General features: G+C 48.9%; 1 protein-coding gene across 5 annotated transcripts in view; it reads left to right on the forward strand.

The window, feature by feature from the left end:
* CACNA1D (calcium voltage-gated channel subunit alpha1 D) overlaps window positions 1-23017 on the forward strand; it is a gene marked incomplete at its 5' end in the record, with an annotated part of 447563 nt that overhangs the window by 324896 nt on the left and 99650 nt on the right. For all 5 annotated transcript variants that reach the window (XM_082664922.1, XM_082664924.1, XM_082664926.1 and 2 more), the window contains one exon: window positions 17726-17895. In XM_082664922.1, coding sequence (XP_082521048.1) covers window positions 17726-17895 — 170 coding nt within the window. The remainder of the gene's footprint in view (window positions 1-17725; window positions 17896-23017) is intronic.

Raw genomic sequence — 23017 nt, forward strand, 5'->3', positions numbered from 1 at the left:
ACGGAAGACCTCTGCACTGAAAACTACTGGTTAGTAAAATTAAAGACGATCTAGGTAAGTGATGATGGCCCATGATCATTTGGTCTGGACTGGAAGATTCAGTATTTTTAAGATGTTGAATTTATCTGCATTCCTCAAATTTATCTATTAAGTGCTGTCCCATTCATAAATGCTAATGGCTTTTTTAAAAACAACTGACAAGATGATTTCAGTATTTATATAAATTGCAAAGGACCTATAATAACGAAAACAATCTTGACAGAGAACAAAGTTGGACGACTTACACTACCTGATTTCAAGACTTCCATAAGGCTACAATAAATACAGTGTCATTTTATCATAAAGATAGATACACAGAACAATTGAATGGAATAGAAAATCCAGAAATATGTGTATATGGTCAATTGCTTTTTGACAAAGCTGCTAAATAATTCAGTGGAGAAAGGATAATTTTTTTTCAGTGAAATACTGGAAAAACTAGATATGTCTTTAAAAAAGAATAAAAATGAACCTTGACCATTAGGTCACACTAGACACAAACTAACTTGAAATGGATCCTAGATCTAAGTAAAAAGCTAAGTATAAATGTTTTCTAAAAACACTTCTGCCCTTCATAAATAAGAAGTTGAAATGGGAGAAAATATTCACAATACGTGTATCTGACAAAGGGTTTGTATGGAGGATATACAAGAACTCTTAAATAATAAGATAAACAGTAAACAATACAATAAACAAAAAATAATTAAAATTGGCAAAAGCCTTGAGCAGATACTTTGCAAAAGAATATATACAAATAGCCAATGTGCATGTAAAGATGTTTAATATTATTAATCATCTGGGACATGCAAGCTAAAATTGCAGTGAAATTCTACTACATATGTAGAATAGTAGAATAGCTAAAATCAAAACGACAGTATCAAGTGTTGCCAAGAGTATAGAGCAACTGATAATGCTCACATGTTGCTCATAGAAACATAAAATGGTATAACCACTTTGGAAAAGCTTGTCAAGTTCTCATAAATGACTTGTATGTCGGCATTCATAGAGCATTGTTCATAGTAGCTTCAAATTGGAAAAACCCAAAGGTCTATCAGCAGGTAAAATAGATAATCAAATTGTGGTATCCAAGTCAAACTTTGGAATACCATTCAGCAGGAAAAACAGAATGAAGTACTAGTGCATTATCAATGATGCTGAGGGAAAGAAGCCAGGTACAAAACAGAACGTATGGTGAAGTTCTGGAAGAGGCAAAATTAGTCTATAACGTAGAAATCAGGTCATTGATTTTCTGGGGTGGGAAGAGGAAGAGTTTACTGGGAAAGGCAATGAGAGACCTTTCTGGGAGGTGTTATAAATGTTCTTTATCTTGATTGGGGTGTTTTTTACATGGTGTCAACCTTAGCCAAACCATCAACTTAAATCGTGTGCATTTTATTGTTCGTGACTTGTGTCATGATAAAGTTGATTTTAAAATACCATTAAAATAGATTTAAGGGGCTTCCCTGGTGGCGCAGTGGTTGAGAGTCTGCTTGCCGATGCAGGGGACATGGGTTCGTGCCCCGGTCCGGGAGGATCCCACATGCCGCGGAGCGGCTAGGCTCGTGAGCCGTGGCCGCTGAGACTGCGCGTCCAGAGCCTGCACTCTGCAACGGGAGAGGCCACAACAGTGAGAGGCCTGCGTACCGCAAAAAAAAAAAAAAAAAAAAAGATTTAAAAGAGTTTTCTGCTTCTGGTTGAGATGGAGTAACAAATACCAGATTTACCCTACCCTCCCACCTGAAACAACAACAAAACCCAAAACAGACAATATATGTAAAACAATGGTTTTCAAGACACTGGACGTCAGTCAGTAAAGGACAGTGATCCCTGAGAACCAGGAAATAAACTAAATAAGCTCCATAATTGTTCCAGTTTACTGGCTTAAGAGAATTCCTGGGCCACGGCACAAGGAGGGGAAACGCAGGCAGAGCCCTGTGATCCCCCTGGGTTTAGAAGATGAAGCTAAGAGTCTGCAAAAACTAAGGTGGCTAAAGTATGCAGGACAGAGTACTGGAGAGGAGAGAGTTTCATAGAAAGAGAAGACCTCAAAAATGGAAGGATTGGAACACTCAATTTATTAGGATGTCAGAAGACAGGTAGTATTAAGAAAAGGAGGTTGTCATGAGAAGAAAGGAAGAGAATATGGGGCAGGTACGAGTTTGGTTTGATCGTAGGAAGCTGGGAGTGTTCCTGCCTGATTCCTAGCTTCTCTGAGGCAGGGGGCAGGATTAACTGCTGGCGGCCAGGGGGTAGGTGGCAGAGTCCTGTCTGGAGAGTCAGGGAGGTTCAAGATGATGGTTGCAGGGAATTGGGGAGTGAGTGGACCAGAGAACTGACGTAGATGATAGGTAGCATGGAGGTCCTTTTTGAAGCTGGCGATGACGAATCCATATTGATGTCAGTCTATCGCATCGTATGACTTTTCTGTAGCCATGTTTGACTGCTCTTACCCAGGTGTGGAGAAAGGGAGTATCTGAGGTCATCTGGGCTGAGGGGTTTGCTCTCTGTATAGTAAAAGGATGCAAGAGAGTTTAGGGTAGCAGCAAGAACATCACTAAATGGTTTACTGATGGATCATGAAATCTAAGGTAGGTTAGGAGGGAAGGGGAAGCCTAACAGACTGAGAGAAAATGGGGGCGGCCAGTGGACTGGATGTTCCGAAGAGGTTAGTATTGTTTATAGTGGGAGGAGTGAGACAAGTCAACTGATCTGAGAGGAGGTTGTGGTCAGAGAGTAGAAAGCTTGAATTCATGATTAGGGGTGGTAGAATTTGGGGATCAATAGTCGTGGAGATTAATATGTCAAGGGATTGAAAAGCCAGGTGTTGGCAGGGTCAACCAAGGGCTACTGGAGTCCCCCAGGAAGATGGTAGGACTTGGGGTGAGGAGGAAGGCTGGGAGCTGGGAGCCTAAGACTTCAGTCTAGGGGGCAAGTAGGAGACAACAGGGAGGAAGGGGAGAAGGTCACATAGCCTACCGGCACTGTCCTGAAAGGAGTAGGGTTTTTTGTTTATTTGATTTTTACAGCAGGATGAGGGAGTGTTGGTCTAGATGTGAAGAGGAACAGAAAAGCAAGGAGGCTGTCAACGCCACCTTGAGACCCCGAGGTAGGTGGGGTCTGGAAGGGCTACAAGGGAAGCAAAGCAGTAAGCTTGAGGATGACCCAGGTTTCCATCAAAGCAAGGAGAAGGGCGGGGGGGGGGGGGGTCCCTTTGAAAAGGTTGAGGATACAGGAGAATGTACCCTCTGGAGCAGCAGTTCCAGAGTGAAGAGTGAGAGGGGGCTGAGTCAGTGATGGGGAAGTTCAGAGGACCTCAGGATGACGACGCACTGGGCAATGGGGACTGGGCCTTGGACATGTGCCTTGCGCTTTGCTTGGTGACTGCCGGCATCAGTGGAGAGAGCCGAGGCTTAGTGGTGGTGAGGTCTAACGATGGGGCAGGGTCCTCAGCTAACGGAGACCCTGGCTCACTTGGTCTGGGGCGATGTTGTCCAGCCCCTGTGGTCTGGGCTCACCTGGCCTGAGATGTGTGCCAGAAGCTTCAGTCTCTGCAGAGACAGCCTGGGGCTGCTGGTAACTCCAGCGGGTGTATCCACAGGGTTGTGGCAGTGCTGTGGCTGGGATCCCTGAGTGCTGCCCCGCCTGCGGTGGCTCCTTTGGCCCAGGGGATTCCTAGTTGCTGTGGTTATTGGTCTCCACATGTCGTAGTGGGAAGAGCTCAAGTTCAGAGGTCAGAGTCTTCCTGGCGACCTGACTTTCATCAGTATACTTCAGTTCTCCAAGTCAGGGTCTTCTCGCCGCTAAAGTTGATGGCCCCATTGCCATGTAGTTTTTCTTTTCTTTTTTTTAAAAATAAGTTTATTTATTTATTTATTTTTGGCTGTGCTGGGTCTGTGGGCTCTAGAGCGCAGGCTCAGTAGCTGTGGTGCACGGGCTTAGTTGCTCTGAGGCATGTTGGATCTTCCCGGACCAGGGCTCGAACCCGTGTCCCCTGCATTGGCAGGCAGATTCTTAACCACTGAGCCACCAGGGAAGTCCCCATGTGGTTTCTCTTACAATGCTGTCCTGAGAACCAAGGAGAGAAATGGATGGGAAGGGACCTTGTAGACTGTGAAGACCTTTGCAAATGTGAGGTGTGGTCAGCATTGGCTGTTCCTGTGAACAAGGAATAAGGTTGTTCCTGTGAATTTGAAAAGCCTTCTTGTTTGCAGTCTGAATATTCACGTGCCAGCTGTTGTCTCCAGGGCCCCGCCCTGGAGGACCTGGAGTGACACTTGACGTCCTAACCTAATTTCTCTAAGTCTGATTGTCATAAGAGTTTGTTTTGGATTCAGGGATAAAATATTAATCCACTCAGAACTAGATCATTCCCTTGAAATTCTGCTTAAAATAAATCTTGGTTTAAGTTTTCTGCCAGCACCTTCAGAGCCTCCAAGCGTTTGGGGCTTTTCGGCTCCTGAGTCTGGGAGACTTTCACTGAATCTGAAGGATTCTAATCCAGTGGGTGATGACACACCGCCTGCCCAGAGGTGTGCTGTTCCCAGAGGCCTACCTGTCCTTGAATCATATGCCGGTACTTACAGATAGGCTTACGGAGACATACGGAGGAACTCCAGGGCACTCCCTGTGTGCACGCCAGCACCTGCACCCTCTCCCCTCCGGCTCTCAGTCAAGTGTACTTGAGCATAATCTGTACCGAGCCGTGTGCCCTGGGAGAGCAGCGGAGGGCTGGCAGGTCAGAGAGGGCTCTCCTGAGGAAGCTGGACTCGGGTGGGGCGTTGAAGGAAGGGCGTTTGTAAGGATGTCAAGAAAGGAGGATGCATCCCAGACCCCAGAAGCGGCGAGGGGAGCAGGGCCTGGTGTGGCACGCACGTCAGGAGCCAGTGCGTTGGCCGGTGGGGCCGTCGTGGTGCTGTGTGCTGTCTGGGGGTCGTGAGGCAGAAGGAAGTGCCTGGTGACGGAGGCGGGGTTTTGTCTTTAGTTCATGGGAGCTGTGGAGGCATTTGAGCGACAGGGTGATGGAGGCGGGCCGGGCCTGGAAGGTAAAGCTGTGCCTCTCTGGGCCGAGCAGAGTGAGGAGAGCTCTGGGGCTGGGGCTGTGGCAGAGGGAGCGGGGTGTGAGGGGGTGGGACTTCCGGCTGGGGTGGGAATGAAGGAGACCTCGTGGAAGATGGTCGAGGGTCAGCGTCTCTCAGATGAGGAGAGAGCTGCGGATTTGTCAGCTCTGGGGTATGGATCACGTGAGGGAATTTTTCTTTATTACTTGTTGTTGTTAATGTGTCAGTTATATATAGATCTACGCCCGGCGCTGAGCTAGGTGCCTGTATAAAGTTTATTTCATTCAATCTTCTCAGCGACTTTAGTTGCTGTGTCTTTCGCCTCCGTTTTACAGATGAGGGAAGCAATGTTCAGAGAGGGTTTGTTTTTCTCAAAGTCACACAGCTAGTAAGGAAGGAATTCCGGGTAAGCGAGGGATGAAATCTGGATCTGCTCGACTCCAGAGCCCAGGCTGCTTTCTCATCAGTTGGAAGCTCTTTCTGTGTGTGATGAGGGGGTGCCCCTGGGGGATCCCATCTATCCGACTGGCTCTGTGCTGATACATCCTGAGCTGTCCCATTTTCATGCTCTGCCAGTTTCTTTCTCTTCCCCCAAATTAATTACTCAAAGTAAAGGGGAATCGTGGAATATGGAGACTTCAGAGAAATTGGGGTTTTTTACCTCTTAAAACTCCTGTGAACAAGTCCCCGTCTATCTCCAGAGGTCCTCTGGGATTCTGTTACTGGGGGGGGATCTCTCTAAGTCCCTGAGTCTCCCCTATAATAGGATGCTCTTCCCTTGTTCTCAAGTAAGTCTGATGGTTCAGAAAGGGCACTTCACCCATCCTGTCCTTCAAGGAGAAGCTCCTCAGAGGGAGGACCCCATCTCCCTTAGTGCCTCTCTCCAGGTGGTCTGCCTTTGACGTGACCATTGAGAGGGATTTGGGCTGGAATTCCTACAGGGATTGCTTTGAGGACTTCCCAGCTGGTGGGCTCTGTTGCAGCTTTTTCCATGGGCCAGTGTGGCTCATCTGTGGTCAGATGCCCCAGCTGCGCTTTGAATAGGTGGTGCAGCCCTTTGTCCATCTCAGGCTCTTTAACCAGGCCCTTAGCGGCGAACTGTTTTGGTGCAGAAGCAGGACAGGACCTGGGCTCGCTGGTCTCTTCCCACATGTTAACTTTGAATGGTTCTGCCACCCTCCCAAGTCAGACTTCAGATACACATTTTTCTCATTTTTCTTTAAAAACCAGAATCTGACAAGTCAGATGACTTCTTAAGGAGCAGTATTTGAAGCTGTCACGAGAAGATGTGATAGAGTTGTCAGGCCTCACTTGATTGATACATTTCACTTGGAGAAAGTGATATCAGGCAAGAGGCCCATGTTTTTGAAGAACACCTCTTTTTTTTTTTTTTTTTTTTTAAACATCTTTATTGGAGCATAATTGCTTTACAATGGTATGTTAGTTTCAGCTTCACAACAAAATGAATCAGTTATATATATACATATGTTCCCATATCTCTTCCCGCTTGCGTCACCCTCCCTCCCACCCTCCCTATCCCACCCCTCCAGGCGGTCACACAGCACCGAGCTGATCTCCCTGTGCTATGCGGCTGCTTCCCACTAGCTATCTACCTTACGTTTGGTAGTGTATACATGTCCATGTCTCTTTATTGCTTTGTCACCGTTTACCCTTCCCCCTCCCCATAGCCTCAAGTCCATTCTCTAGTAAGTCTGTGTCTTTATTCCTGTTTCACCCCTAGGTTTTTCATGACATTATTTTTTTCTTAAATTCCATATATATGTGTTAGCATACGGTATTTGTCTCTCTCTTTCTGACTTACTTCACTCTGTATGACAGACTCTAGGTCTATCCACCTCATTACAAATAGCTCAATTTCGTCTCTTTTTATGGCTGAGTAATACTCCATTGTATATATGTGCCACATCTTCTTTATCCATTCATCCGATGATGGACACTTAGGTTGTTTCCATCTCTGGGCTATTGTAAATAGAGCTGCAATGAACATTTTGGTACATGACTCTTTTTGAATTATGGTTTTCTCAGGGTATATGCCCAGTAGTGGGATTGCTGGGTCATATGGTAGTTCTATTTGTAGCTTTTTAAGGAACCTCCATACTGTTCTCCACAGTGGCTGTATCAATTTACATTCCCACCAACAGTGTAAGAGGGTTCCCTTTTCTCCACACCCTCTCCAGCATTTATTGTTTCTAGATTTTTTGATGATGGCCATTCTGACTGGTGTGAGATGATATCTCATTGTAGTTTTGATTTGCATTTCTCTAATGATTAGTGATGTTGAGCATTCTTTCATGTGTTTGTTGGCACTCTGTATATCTTCTTTGGAGAAATGTCTATTTAGGTCTTCTGCCCATTTTTGGATTGGGTTGTTTGTTCTTTTGTTATTAAGCTGCATGAGCTGCTTATAAATTTTGGAGATTAATCCTTTGTCAGTTGCTTCATTTGCAAATATTTTCTCCCATTCTGAGGGTTGTCTTTTGGTCTTCTTTATGGTTTCCTTTGCTGCGCAAATGAAGAACACCTCTTAAAACATGTTTTTTAGAAAACAGATTGAAACAAGAAGTCTGTAACTTTTAGCATACAACCGGATTCTTATCATTTGGGGAAATGCCTTTGGTAGCCATGGAAACTAACTCTTCAAAGAAAGAACAGCTCTTCTGTCCTCAGACAAGGGGATGTGGTGAAAGGAAAGTGTATTTCATTCTAAGAGGCTTTTTCTCCATGGATGACTTCTTAGACTTGTCCAGGACTCTGACTGGCTTAGTTTTTGTTTTTTGCTTGTGACAACGATGGGTGCGGTTTTAGGTGATAGGAAGTTACAGGTACGTCCCATGCAGAGCCCACAATCATGTCTTTGACATGATCATCATTAACGTAAGGCCTGAGCCTATGAAACTATGTATTTAATTCAGCCTAATCTTATCGAGCAAATACTAATGACCAGGATTTGTGATAAGGAACCAACATACAAAGATAAGACAGACACAACCCCTCTGTCACAGAGCTTACAGTCTGGCGTGTAAGAGGGAATATTAAATAACAAATTGCATGGCAAACTGGAGAACTGTCTTTGTAGGCTGACCCAGCTGAGTGGGGTGGTATTTGGAAGAGTAGTGAGTTGAGCCTCACTTCGGGAACAGCCTGGAGCTGAAAGAGTTCTCCGTGCCTTGGAGAAAATGAGGGAACTTTAGGATGGCCGGAGCACAGGGTTCAAGCCAGGGGAATGGTCAGAAAGGACTGGGAGAGAGAAAAGAAGACTGGACAGATCAGGCATTTGTTCTCTCGGTCCATACCCCCCTTCCTCTGGGGCAGCATAAGTGCCACCCTGTCCCTGAGCTTTGGTGTGTTCAGGCTGCCCTGCTGTCGTTCACAGAAGATAACTCACCCTAGTTATTAAAAGCTAGGAAACACCTACTTTGAAAATGGTTCATCTTCCCAAAAGACGGCAACTCTTTTCTATATAAAGCATCTTCACAGACGTTCATGTCGATAAAAGAAGCGAAGGACATGAAAAGGGGAGGATTGCTTTGAGAAAATCTCTTAATATTCCCCAACCGTCACAAACAGAAAAATTAGAAGGCACGGGATCCCTTCACACAAGGATTCCCCATGGAATCCATTCCCCATGGAGTTGTTTCAGGAATGAGCTCCCCAAGAAGAGTCATGATGTAGTCGGGTGATGGGAAGTGTGACTGTTAAACATTTTTCTCGACCTGCTTGCTGTGTAAACAAGGGTCCTCCATTTGCTCTTGTCTCTGGCTCGCCGGTGGCCCCCCTTCACTTCTTGGTGGCCAGTGCCTAACTTCCGTTAAAAGAGCACTGTCATCCATTAGCCCTCTTCCCCTCCGTGGGAGTTACCTGCCAGGGAGCAGATCTTATCGGTGGGGTGCTGCAGTCCAAAGCCCTCCCCCCGATTCTGGCCTATTTATTTCATGCAGAGGGAACCCATCTTGGCTGCCCCTGGCTTTTTGTGGTTGAGGGAAAACTGGAACAAAGCCAATGATTTTGATGAACTTTGAACTAAACCAGTACCAACCATTTAAAATTTGTGTGTGTGTGAAGCGTCACACACTATTGTTGATTTTTTTTAATAAAACACCCAGTTTCCTCAGACTCAGACTGAACTTACATGCTTTCCAAAACATTAAATTTAAGCAAAAATGTTTTTGAACCAAACTGCTCTTTCATCCTGTTTTATTTCCTTTATGTCTGTGTAGGGGAAATAATTTAGGTCTAAAGAAGACTGGCCTCTGCTGATAAAAATCAGTGGCTTATTTCTTCCACTTCCCCCTCCTCTTAGCCTTTTTGTGGGGGGGTTGTTTTCTTTTTGGATGAATTTCTGAGTCTTTTCTGTAGAAGTCTGAGTCCTAATGATTCCGTTGGCCTTGTTCACTGGAGGTTTCGGGGCTTGTTTGTGTTTGTTTTCTCTGTGCGTGTGTGTATAAATTTCAAAGCATTTAGCGTGTCTAAATTTTATTTGTGTGGGTTTGTTTAAAATAAACAGTACTACAACCCAAGAAGAAGCTCCGTCTCTGAATCAACACGATTTCCAGTGGCCCATTTATTTTATGGGGCATTTGAGAAATAACAGATTCCAGAGCAGACCGTGCGTCGTCCTTCTGCATTGGTGGCAGTCACGTTTGACCTGCGCTGCCGTTTCAGGGCGATGGTTTGCTTCAGGCTAAGTGCTCTCACTCCAGGAGTGTTGACTGAGCCAGGGCTCCCAGAGCTGGGGATGGCAGGGCCTGTAAACCCTGGTCAGTGTCAGGGTTCAGGGAGCTGACTGCAGAGTGTGAGGCACATGCCTGGCTCCTGGGGCAGGGGAAGTTATGTAGGGGCTCCCGGGAGGGAGCCTGGCTGGTTTTGGGGAGTGAAGGTCAGCCTGTGGGGAGATGAGCAGAAAGGGTGCTGTCACCTTTCTCTAAGCCCGAGTTGGGGCTCTGGAAGAAAATCAGGATGCAAGGGTAAACGGTGCTTTCTGCCCTGCCCCTCCCTTCCTGGTCCTGACTAGTAAGTGTCCAGCCTACGCACCTGCTGAGCCAGGAGGCAGAGGGATCGGGAATCCTTTGAAAAGAGCCCTGGGTTTGGAGCCTGGTTCAGAGCCCCTTGTCCTGTTTACCCAGCATGTGACGTGGGAGCAGTAATGTCACCTTGTTGAACCTCGGTTTGGGCCTTTGTGAGACGGGAGTGAAAATCCTGGTCCTGCCTGTGCCTTAGGAGGCAGTGAGGCCTGTGGGCAGCGAATGTAAAGACACTCTGAGGGCTCCAAACACACATCCCGATACCAAAGGGGTTTGCTCCATTCCTGCCGGGGGAAGAGGGCCATGGCCTGACGCGCTCCCCCGCAGGAAACCAAGTCAGCCCGCAGCCGTGCAGACGCAGACCCTCTGGAGCTGCTGGAGGTTGGCCGGGGCCCACGGCCAACGTGCTCGTGGGTGAGAGGCTGCTCAGGGCAGTGAGGGCTCAGGCTGCGCCTGTCTCGGAGCTTCCGCTTGTCCTCTTCTTTGTGTCGCTCCATCTGTGTGAGCCCCGTGGAGGCAGGGAGGGAGCCGGGGGCAGCACCGTTGCTCTGCAGGCAGCACCCCTTGTGACCCTTTCTTCTGAATGCTCTCAGCCCTTCTGCTTCTCGGCTGCCAGCACTAAGAGAGGGCTCCAGGCTGCTGCCCAGGGACAGGAACAGAAAATGAATAAGGGACCACTTCACAGCAGCTGGGTGTCCTCATCCCTCTGGGCCATTGAGGAGCCTGGGGAGACTCGAGTTACTGCTACGGTCAAACGCAGCGCAGGGCAAGTGCTGTCCTGAGGGGGGGACAGGGTGATGAGGTGGGGCCTGGGGAAGACAGACGGCAAGGTCTTCACCACGTCCTGTGCGCCAGTTTCTCCACCGAGGGCTTAGTCCTTCTACCAAAGGTCCCTGTGGTACCCCTCGAGGGACTTGCTGCTTCCAAGGCTCCCAGTTCCCATTTTTGGTGGACTTGGACTATTAGAAATTTTTTCCTTCTGTTGTGCTGAAAGCAATCTTCTGAAACGTCCATCTACTTCCTGGGGCACACAGCGGGTCTGCTTCCTCTTTTCCATGGCAGCCCTTTCAGAGGTTGAGGACCAGGGACATGGCTCTTCTGTGACATCTCTTTTCCATCTGACCTCCTGTTTGCCCTTCCTCTGCCCCCTGCCCACCCTGCCTTCTTTCCTGAACATTTAGGCAGGTAATGTTCACCTGGTAGGTGGTGTATCACCTGGCCCTGCAGGAAGGTCCATATTAGCTGAGAAGACAATGGTGGATGTGCCAGAGCTAGGGGACCACGTGGAAAGGGTGGAGGTGAAAATGACTAGACTGTATAGTGGAGGGTGGTTGGAGGGGCAACAGTGTCAGGCTTCATAATTGCTTTTCCAAATGGTGTAAGAAAGTTGGGAATTGTATCAGGACTCTGTTATTTTTTTACTCACATTTTTATTGATGTTAAATCTAGTCCATCCCCCAGGGTTTACTGAATACCTTCTGACCTGCTCACCAGATTTTCTCCTTACATGATCTCATCTTCACACATCACTCCTAGAAAACAAAGCTGATGGTGACTCTCTCTTACCAAACTACTGTTGGCTCCCCATTGCCTACAGGGAAGCACGTCCCTTAGTTTGGGATTTAAGGCCCTTCCTGGACTGACTATAAGCTGATTTTTTTTTTTAATCCTTATCCATTTCTATGTTCACTCTCTTCCTCCTCGGCCTCCTGTGTGCCCACATGGAGGTCCTTAGGAGGGTGGATTTAGGAGCTGGATGGGCTTGTGTGACCAACTTCCCTGACCTCAGTTTCTGTGTAATGAGGGTGATGCCATCCTTGCCTCACCGTTCACACTCTCCAGTGAGGATGACGTGTAAGGAATTGTGCTGGGCTCTGTTGAGGACACCGCTGAGGAGGCTGCAGGGAGAAGGCATGCGTGCAGATCCATGACTGGTGTCCATGAGGAGAGCGCTCTGGTGACTCCAAGGAGGGCAGAGCTCTTTGGCTGGGGTAGCCAGGGAAAGCTGGGTCTCGACAGGTGAGCTGGGATTGAAAGACGGGAGAAGGCTGCTCAGGTGGACAGAGTTCTGTGGACGAAGGCTCACAGGGTTGGCGAAGCAAAGAGGAGTGTAGCCAAAGCGCAAGGTGTGCATTTATGAGAAGGGGAGGCAAAGCTGGGATAGCAGGTCGGGGAAGGCTGGAAGGCCTTGAGTGCTGGGCCAGGGTGTTTGACCTTGATTCCTGAGGGCAGCGGTGAGGAGCCCTGAGGCATTCTGAGCAGGATGACACCATGGGGGAGTCCAGGTGCGCAGTGCTGGTGACCAGCCGAGAGGGAGGCAGGCCCTGAGGAAATGCTCCAGCTACAGCCCCTCCAGCTGCCTCGATGGGTGAGGTGTGTGCAGCCTGGCCAGCGTGAGACCCTGGGGGGTTCTCAGGTCCAGCTGGCAGGGAGATTCCTCCCTGAGAAATCGTTCCTTACAGGACATAGACCTGGAGGGAATCTAACAACCTGAGACAGAAACTCTACCCCGTAAGCCTGGCAGTCACTAGGGGGAATGGCAGGCTGGTGGTAGAGGCTGTTCCTGATGCTATCCACAGGCTCAGACGCATTCGCTTCAGGCTTCAGGCCAGTCCCAGGAACCGTGGGCTTTCTGTCCTGGTGCTTTCTGGCCTCTTTAAGGAGTAGGGCTCGTTTTGTTGTGTGTTATGTCTTTTTGTACCTCGTCTCCTGTGTGCCTGCTTGAAGAGGGGCTCTCTCGGAGGAGAGAGATGTGGAAAGAAAGAAATGGACAGCATTGTCCATTCCCACAAGGAGCCTGCAGTCTACCTGGCGAGCGGAAATGAATGTAAAACAACATAAGTTTGCATTTGATTAGAGCGGTTACGTTTTCCAAACACTTTAATAAATTTTTTATTTGGAAGTAATTTCAAATATACAGAAAAGTTGCAAGAATAAGAATATCTTAGTAAGCAATCCAGGTACCCTTTACTCCAATTCACTTAATATTCTATTAATATTTTATCTTGCTTGCTCTTTAATCTGTCTATAGGGGGTGTGGACTGGTTTGTTAAAATATTTTAAAATTCCTTACTGTTTTTAGTTATTCGGGGGCTCACATTATCCCAGATTTGGCCCGTGAGGTGCTTCTCATGCCCCCATCATGTTTGTTTTGTTTTGTTTTGTTTTTTAAGCACTTTCTTACTCTCTTAGTCCTGTGTCTACCCTGCCCCAGCCCTGGAATCAGCCATTTCTCCAAAGACTACTGGTCCTTTTAATGGGAAATGGTAATAGAGACTGAGATCTGGGTGCCAGGTGTGCTCCTGACTACTGGGTGTGGGGGCATCTTTGTTTCTAGATCTTTCCAACAGAGCTAGGAGGTATATGCATTTACATACACGTACCTGCCTTTATACATGTAGTTATATGCATACATCTTTAGAAATCATGAGTTCACATCAGTATCCCAGTTGCAGTCCATCCCCAGAGGGCTCTTTCTAATGGTCCCCTTCCCGTCTTTCTATATCCGTCCTTCCACAGGGAGAACACTGGCTCCCAACTGCATTTACGCATTAACTCATTTGTGAAATCCTGTAATACGTCTAAAATAGTTTCAGCATGGTTTCATCCCTATCACTACAAAAAACCAAACTGACTAAAAAGAGTTGAGCGTTTGTCTGTGGTTCTGCCCTTACCCCAGTCCTGTCCAGGATGGAGAGGATGCAGTCAAATGTTGATAAACTACTTGCACTAGTTTTGTCTTTCTCCTTCAGGGTGGTTATGGTATTCATTTGAAGTACAGTCGGATTCATTTGTATCAGTTCACTTCCACTTCAGGGGTATTTTCCCTCCTTTCTGCCCCTGTTGATTTAATTAAAATTTTAATGTGTAAAACGTTAACATGATTCTAAAAGTCAAAATTATAGACAAAGTGTCACTCCTACTTCATCCCCTCTGCTCCCTTTGTCCTCATCCTTTATTTTGTGCTTTATCTTTCAGATACACCCTACAGTAGTGTTTGTTTCCTTATTTCCTCTTCTTTTGCATCCAAAGGGTAGCACAATATATGTGCTTTTTTGTCCAAGCACTTCTTAAAATCTTTTTTCTTGTTTTTTCCCCTTCTGATCTGGAACAGGTAGGCTTCTATCACATGTGGGTTGTCAGATTCCTAAGTCACTTGTGAAAGTCTGACGGTTTCTACCAATAGCTTTGTTACATTAACTTTTATAATAGTGACTTATTTAATCCCTTAGTGATAGGCTTCTAGAATGATAAATTCTTAAGTGAAATGGAAAACGGTTTTTTTCATCGTCCACTGAGGTTGATAAAGATTCAGTGGACTCAGGTGAGATTTCCGGGGATGCAAGGTTTGTTGTGATGGGAATGACTTATTTTCCACTGAGCAGATAGTGGTACAGGGTTGACGGCGCACTTGCTGGCTTATCAGGGTCGCGCTGAGCCCACTTTGATGCCATGTGTCCTTTTGTGCTTCCCCTATTCCACTGGCATCATTCAGCTTAGAGACCATTCATAGCGGTTTGCAATTTTTCTCCCTTTGGTACTTGAGAAACCTCCTCCAATTGCCTTTTATTCTTCCCAGATTCAACAACTAAATGTTATACATTTGCACTTCACAACTGTACAGTGCTTTGTGATGTTCACAATAGCATCTTATTGAATGTCTGACTTAAGCCCTGTGAGACAGGAGAACAGGTAGCACGTCTGTTTCACAGGTGAAGAAACTGAAGCTCAGAAAAGGAAAGTGACAGAGTGGGGACTAGAGTCCAGGTCTTCTGACTTAGAGCCCAGAGTGGTCTGGGAGGACCGATGGGACAGCTGAGCTTATCACAAAGAGCCCACCTCCCTTCACTTCCGCCGTGTCTCAGAGCCAGCAGAAGGAGATTTATGCCTTGTCAATCTCAGTTCTGTCCAAATCAGTAAATGTTACGCACCTGCTAAGTATTAGGCCATTCAGAACTGTCTAAAATCAGTTCAGAGCATTTATATTAACAGTTTTGTTACATGAACAGTTATAATAGTGATTACTATTTAAAATAAATGGGCTACAAGCCAGGACTTTGCAGCGTTTTTTTGTTTTAAACATTTAAAAAAATTATTTCTTTGGCTGCATCGGGTCTTAGTTGTGACACGTGGGATCTTCCGTTGTGGTGTGTGGGATCTTTCGCTGCGGCATGTGGGCTCTTCGGTGCAGCGTGTGGGCTCCAGAGCATGCGGGCTCAGTAGTTGCGGTGTGCAGGCTCTCTAGTTGTTCACTTGGGCTCTAGAGTGCATGGGTTTAGTTGCCCTGTGGCATGTGGGATCTTAGTTCCCTGACCAGGGATCGAACCCACATCCGCTGCACTGGAAGGCAGATTCCTAACCACTGAACCACCAGGGAAGTCCCATCGGCAGTGTTTTGTATTCTCAGAAATTTTAGTCACAGTAGGATTTTACCTATGCACGCTTTGCTGTGTCCCAACAACCAAGAATGTGCAACAGTGATGCAGCTTTTTAGAGAGAGGGGTTTTGGATTTCTAATGTAAAAAAACTTAATGAAATATGATGTTAAAGCAAAATCCCCTGTGAAACTTAAGGGTGACTCTTTTGCTCTCGTAGTAATTTTCTTTTTCAAGAACTCAGATGATATATGTAACCAAGATAAGAATACCCTGCTTGTATATAATCATGTGAATTGAATACTCTCAGTTCAGAGTCAAAATATGCAGAAAGATTTGTGCTGGGCTACTTTTGGTAAACAATAGAATTGAAGGCCCACAGACTTGGTCTTTATAGTGTATTTAAGAGAATAGATTACATGATGCATTTTCATATTGACACGTGACACTCCAAGGCCTCCACTTGTTCAAGAATGAGATTGTGGTTCAGGTGTGATATTTTCAAAGCTCAGATTCATTTTGTGGACCTACCCCGGACTGAGTTACGCGTGGCCGGTATCTCAGGAAGCCAAGGCTGAGAAGCCCTACGTCATTCTCGGTGTGGTTTGCGTGAGCAGCAAGATGCTGCCTGCAAAGGCCTTTCTGTTTCGAGAGGGAAGGTGTTCTCCCCGGGAGGAAGGGTCCTGGGCTGAGAGTGCAGGAAGCTTCTCTGGTCCTTGATGGGCTTCGGCTCCCCACGCGAACTCCCTGGAGTCAGCTCCCCCGCGAGCCGGGCTCAGGATGCCCCACAGCCTCGCCGCCTCCTCACTTGCCAGTGGGTGAAGGTGGGACAGACCAGCCCTAACAGAGCCAAGGACAGATCCCAGGGCATCTGAAAACTGGATGATGTGGTCGAAGGGCGATGAGTTTGTCCTTTCTCACGGGGCCGGGGGAGAGGGTGGCAGCTTGGTGAGGATTCTGGTTTCTTACCTGAAGCATTAGTGTCACTGGGTGTTCAAGTGTCGGTTCAGCCCATCGACAGTCCGGAGTTGGGGGGTGGGGAGAGATAGTAGAGGTTGGCTTTTTAGGTAAGCAGGTCACCTCCCCTTCGTCGCTTGGCTTGGGCTGGGTTGGGTTAATGAGGTCCCTGCAAGGGAGATGTGCTGGCTTTGGGCTGGAAGGAAGGCAGACGTAGAGTCCGTCCGCGTTCAGGGGTCTGTGTGCAGAAGCTGCACTGCCTGTCATCTCATCCGCTTTCTTAGCTGCTTTTTAATCATACTTCCCAAATCCATAACACACACAACTTGGCTCCTTTAACGGTTCACGGTTGGAAACGCAGATGGTTCCTTGTATATGAGAATTGGGTAATCATCCACCTGACCTCCTGACTTGCCTGAGCAAGTGTGGGATTCTGTATATACGCAGACATCCAGGCTTGCAGACGGGAAAGGTAGAGTAAACAACGAACAGTTGGGAACATTTCCATGTCTGCCAGAGCCTTTCCAGGGCAGGTGTTCCCATAAATGGGCAACAAATCATACTGCCTTTTCCCCTTCTATAGGGAGCACTTCTGGGGAAAAGATCGTGGCGAGAAGCGAGGGTTAAGAAAGATAGCAGTGCTTCGTGGGTGCTCCATTTCCTGTCTGGGAAGGGGGAACGGGGCTGTGAGGTGGGTCTGCTATGACCCTGTCCACCACTCTGGCCAGAACTGCAGCGGGTGGGGAGCTGGGGTCTCAGGACTCCTGGTTTGGACAAAGGGGCCAATACACGTTAGGAACAGTGAGCGTTCCCTCCAAGTATGGAAGAAGCCCTCTGTGACCACAGCTTGGCCCTCGTGAATCCTTTCTCTCTCGAGCGTGATGCCGGCTATCTGAGGAGACTCTGGGGAGGTGGGGCATCTCTGAGTCCAGGCCCCTGGTGGGGGGTCACGGGCAGCTCGTGGTGTTTGGGGACTCGGCTTGTTGGGAGCACGGAGCTCCTGAAGGGAGTTCGTTTTCTGAGGGACGGTGCATGTGCGTTGGTGTGGTCTCTGCAACTCTGACCCCCACAGTCTTGCTTGGGAAGGCACTGTCGTGTGTCCTGTCCACGTGTGTGGCCCCCGTTGCTGTGCTCGTGTGGCTGTACTCGGTGCCGTGTGTCCTGCTGCAACACTGCTGTGCAGCAGGGCAGACGGCTCTCGGCAAGGGTACCCGGCGACGTCCTGACCTGTGCCTGTTCTCTTTGCCTCCCCCAGAGAATTCTCCAAGGAAAGGGAGAAGGCGAAAGCACGGGGAGACTTCCAGAAGCTGCGGGAGAAGCAGCAGCTGGAAGAGGATCTCAAGGGCTACTTGGATTGGATCACCCAAGCAGAAGATATTGATCCCGAGAACGAAGAAGAAGGAGGAGAGGAAAGCAAACGAAATAGTAGGTGGTGCCCCTCCTGCTCGGGACCAGACAGAGCCTGTGTGCCCTTCAGATGCCTGCCCACGCAGGTGTCTCTCCCTCTGACCTGGTCTGAGGCTGAGGCCTCCTCCCGGCCCTCCGGTTCCCTGACCTGCACATCAGCGAGAGCTGTGCGTTTACACCGACTCTGGATTTCTGCCTGGGGTGTGGGCTTTAGATAGTATCTCGTCTTGTGGCTTTGTGGTCGGGGCGGGTCAGCCGGATGTGCCGTGTGCCCCTCTGGAATGGAGTAAGCCCCTTCTCTGCGGCAGGGGTGCAGTAAGACACCCTTGCGCCAGAGGAGACGAAGTTGTGCTTCCTCCAATTTAGAGCAAGTTATTGGAAGGGGCCTTGAAGAGCAGGGCGCCTTCGTCCCTTCTGCTCCTTGCGGTGGCCCCCACCTGCACCAGCTGGGGGACATCACACGCTTAGCCCATCACCGGCCAGGAAGACAACAGTTCACTGTCTAGGGCGGTGTTGGGAGGCGTGTAAGTCAGCGGGGCCGCTCCAGAGCCCGTCCAGCTGGTACCCCACACGGGGACACTGGGCATTGCTCGGTCCAGCACTGGAGTTCACTGTCATTGTCAACCACAGCCTCTCTTTCATCGTGTGCTTTTCTTGCTCTTACTCTTCCTGAGGCCACCTGTGCCTCAGGTAAAAGTGGAAATCGAAGTTCGGCGGTGGAGTCGACTAAGGTGTTGGTGATGTGTTGCAGATCTAGACTAGCTGATAGTAAAGACCGAGGGCGCTGGTCCATTGAGAGGCCTGGGGACGCCGGTTAGGCCCCGCCCCGTGGAAGATGGCTGGGTAGGCCCCCCCGGAGCGGAGCCCCTCCAACTTCATGCAGTCAGCCCTTCGTTCAGCAAGGCTGGGTGCGGGATGCCGGGCGGACTCGTGACGGGGGAGGACGTGGTTTGCTCCTTCTGGGGAGGGCGGGCCCGCACACAGGTGAATGCGGCCCGAGGAGACGGAGATGCGGGTCCGGCGAGGAGGCAGGCAGTGTGCCCAGAGGAGGAAGGGGTGGCCTAGGGGTCTAGGGCATAGCTGTGGGCTCGCGGGGCCTGGGCCTTGAAGGACAAATGGACCTGAGATGTGTCAGGAAGAGCAATCTGAGTCGAGGCAGTGGTGTGAGAAGGTGGAGGTGGGCAGACAAAGGCTCGGGGAGGCCGTGATGGGCTCTTCCTTCAGCTGGAGCCCCGAGGGTGTGCAGGTGAGGGTGGGACGAAGCAGGGAGGGTGGCCGAGTGGAAGCTGAGGCTGAGACCCAGGGTGGAGGGGATTCTTGACCAAGACGGCCTTCGCGATTCTCCAAGCCTGGGACTCTGAGTCTGTGCTTCCGTGGAGATATTTCCTGTCATCAGGGATGCGCACTTGACTCAGTCCTGTATGCTAACGGTGGGGGGAGGCCAGTGCACGCAGGCCCCCTGCTTCCCAGGCTGCACCACTGCCTCCTCAAGGAAAGCCTGGGGGTTGCCCCCTGAGGCCGAGGGAACTGGGGAGATCTCTAGACTAGGTTTGTCGACTATGGGATGAGAGTTTCTAAGTGGACGTTCATGGGAGTTCCACACCCGTGACGTGACCGCTTTGTGATGAGGTGTAAGGAGTGTCTGCATGTCTTCGGCGCAGCTCTGTCTGGGGCGTTCACACCAGAATCCCATGACCTTCGCAGAGCTTCTGCCCCTACAGCATGGCCAGCACAAGCCTGCAGCTCAGGGCTGCCTGCCCCCCTCTTTCCCTCTTTGTTCCCAAGCTGCGGTGTTGACGCTGCCCTGCAGAGGACCGCCAGCCCCCTGCCCTGCTCTCCTAAGCCCCGCCCATCACCTGTTATGTGTAAACGGGCAAAGGTCTTGTCCTTTCTCTGGAGCAGAGCACCTTGCCCAGCCAGCGCAGGTGTGTCCTGTAGGGGCCGAGCAGGGCCCTCTTTTGTAGGTGGATGTCCTTTTGTCTCCTCATTGCTCCACCTCTAGAAACAGACAGGGATCTACCTTAGCAGAGCCAACATCTGTTGTGCTAGATGTTTCTATGGCCGTGATTTGAGGAGTAGGGGTTTTTGCTGGGCTTGAGCCATTGTCTCCCAGTCATCCTGAGGGTCCACTCTTGTGTCCTAGCCCGTTCCCTGTGTCCTGCCACTGCCTGTAAGGGCACGTCTAATGGCAAAATCAGTGCCTCTACCTTTGGAGACCTTGCTGTGGTACCTTAGTATGAGACAGAGGGGAGAAACTGGCATCTTAACCCAGGGCCTGCTGTCCACTGTGGGAGCCCAGAAGGACATGGGGGTGCGGGCTGTGGGGGAAGCAGGGAAGGCCCCGCGGAGAGGCCGTGTCCCTGCTGCGCTCTGAGGGATGAGCAGCCTTTGGCTATGGAAGGTTGGCGGGGGAGTGCTTTTTAGGCTGAGGAAATGGCATAAGCAAGGTGCAGAGGTCCACATGTTCAAAACCCTTAAGTGCATTGCTTAGTAGAGTAATCAAGGAAAGAAATAAAGCCCCTTAAAAGTTGCAGAGCCTCAGAATTCACTGTGCAACTGGTGCTCCAATGCCCAGAAAGCTACGCCGTGTCTCGGGGACGTCAGCATCGTGGCTTCTGCTCTGCGCAGTGATGTCCAAGTGAACGTGCAGGACCAGCTCCGTGCTTGGTCCAGAAAGGCACCTCCTTCCAGTGCCCCCTGGCTTTTCATCGGCTTCTTTGCCAGGTGCCGGGGTGTCCTGTGGAGCGAGGCTTACAGTATTTCCCCAGTAGTCAGAGTCCCAGAGCCTTGACGGATGACGGTTGGAAATGAAGACGTAAATCCCAGGCTGTGGGAACCATGTTGAGGTTTAACTGATTTGAGAAGAGACCCCAAGCCTCCTCCCAAGGAGCACCTTCCCTGCAGCCCAAACCTTCTGGAGGAGCAGTGCTGTCAGGGTTTCCCTGGGGCCTCCCGTGGCCGCCAACCGTTTCCTCCTTGCCACAGCCAGAAACACAGGGGAGAATGGCTCACCTCGGCCCACGTGGTCCTCCTCGCCAGCGAACAGTGGCTGACTTACCACCTGCACACACCAGGTCTGGTCTCTGTTACCTGTTGGCAGGCAGTGAAGTGTGGGCATTGCCACTGTCCTCCCCGAGTGTGTGAGACTCACCCCCGACCCCAGCCCTGCCCTGCATTCTCTCTGGAAAATGGGTGGGGCACTCGCTCGGGCTCCTGACTGTGTCCACACTGTCTCAGGATGCTAACTCCATCGAGTGTCCTTTTCAGTTGGGTCATGGATGCGTTGGGACAGTTTCTTCCCAGACATTCAGGAATTAACTGACAGTGTGAGAAGAAGCCTCCCTGATGGCTGAGGCTCAGCCTAGACAAAGGGCACTCTTGGAAGCCATTAATAACAGCAGGTGTCTTAAGCCCAACGAAGGCAGGGGCGGGGCCAGGAGGCACGCTGATGTCCCTTCTCTGGAGTTGGCTGCAACTGAGTTTGGTGACTTGGAATTTGGACTGGAGTATTAGGCACATCACCGAACATCTCTAAGCCCCAGTTTCCTTGCCTGCAGGAAGGGGCAAAAGCTATTTGCCCACAGAGTGGTCATGAGGGTTAAATGTTCGATACCTGGTGAGAGTCGTCATAGCCGTCACAGTACTTGCTGCTGCTGTTGTCGTTAAACTCCAAGAAAACTTGACCTAAACAGAATTCTTTTTGGAGAAGTACTAGATCTCTACTCAACCTGAGGATGAGGACCCCTTTTCGGATCATCCCTGTACTTTCATATTGAAGAACTATAAGGTTCTCAAGTGTTGATGGAAAACAGATCTGTTGACTCGGTCACTTTTGAGATATGGTAGCACAGCCTTCTGGCCTTTGAAGTCCATTTCTAGTTTGGTGATGCTTGGTGTCAGAGAACAGATGTCAAATCAGGTGCTTGGAGAGGCACTCACATCATCTTTTCTCTCTGATCTACTGTCTGCATCTGTGGTACCCAACTCTGGCTGTATTGGGTTGGCCAAAAGGTTCATTCGGCTTTTTCTGTAAGATGGCTCTGGTAGCACTTAGTTGTCTTCAACTTCATTCAAAACCATTTTGTTAGACTGTATGTGATCGCTGTCATATCAGTGTGCATTTAAAACAAGACATCAAATTTGGTGAATTTTTGTGTAGCCATTTTAATATTGAAGATGGAAGAGAAAAGCAACATTTTTGGCATATTATGCTTTATTATTTCAAGAAAGGTAAAAATGCAACCGAAATGCAAAAAAAAGATTTGTGCAGTGTATGGAGAAGGCGCTGTGACCAATCGAACGTGCCAAAAGTGGTCTGTGAAGTTTCACGCTGGAGATTTCCTGCTAGACGACGCTCCACGGTCAGGTAGACCATGAAGTTGAAGTTGGTAGTGATCAAATCGAGACGTTAATTGAGAACGATCAATGTTATACCACACGGGAGATAGCCAACATACTCGAAATATCCGAATCAAACGTTGAAAATCATTTGCACAGCTTGGTATGTTAATTGCTCTGATGTTTGGGTTCCACATAAGTTAAATGAAAAAAGGCTTCTTGACCGTATTTCCACATGCAATTCTCTACTTAAACGTAAGGAAAACGTTCTGTTTTTAAAACAAATTGTGATGAGCGACGAAAAGTGGATACTGTACAATAATGTGGAACAGAAGAGATCATGGGGCAGGGGAAATGAACCACCACCAACCACACCAAAGGCCGGTCTTCATCCAAAGAAGGCGATGTTGTGTATATGGTGGGATTGGAAGGGAGTCCTCTGTTATGAGCCCTTTCTGGAAAACCAAACGGTTAATTCCAACAAGTACTGCTCCGAATTAGACCAACTGAAAGCAGCACTTGATGAAAAGAGTCCTGAATTAGTCAACAGAAAACGCATAATCTTCCATCAGGATAATGCAAGACCGCATGTTTCTTTGATGACCAGGCAAAAACTGTCACAGCTTGGCTGGGACGTTCTGATTCACCCGCCACGTTCAGCAGACAGTGCACCTTCGGATTTCCGTTCATTTAGGTCTTTACAAAATTCTCTTAATGGATAAATTTCCAGTTCCCTGGAAGACTGTTAAAAGGCACCTGGAACAGTTTTTTGCTCAAAAAGATAAAAAGTTTGGGAAGATGG

Source organism: Grampus griseus (assembly GCF_964374135.1).
Source record: "Grampus griseus genome assembly, chromosome: 10".
NCBI lineage: Eukaryota > Metazoa > Chordata > Mammalia > Artiodactyla > Delphinidae > Grampus > Grampus griseus.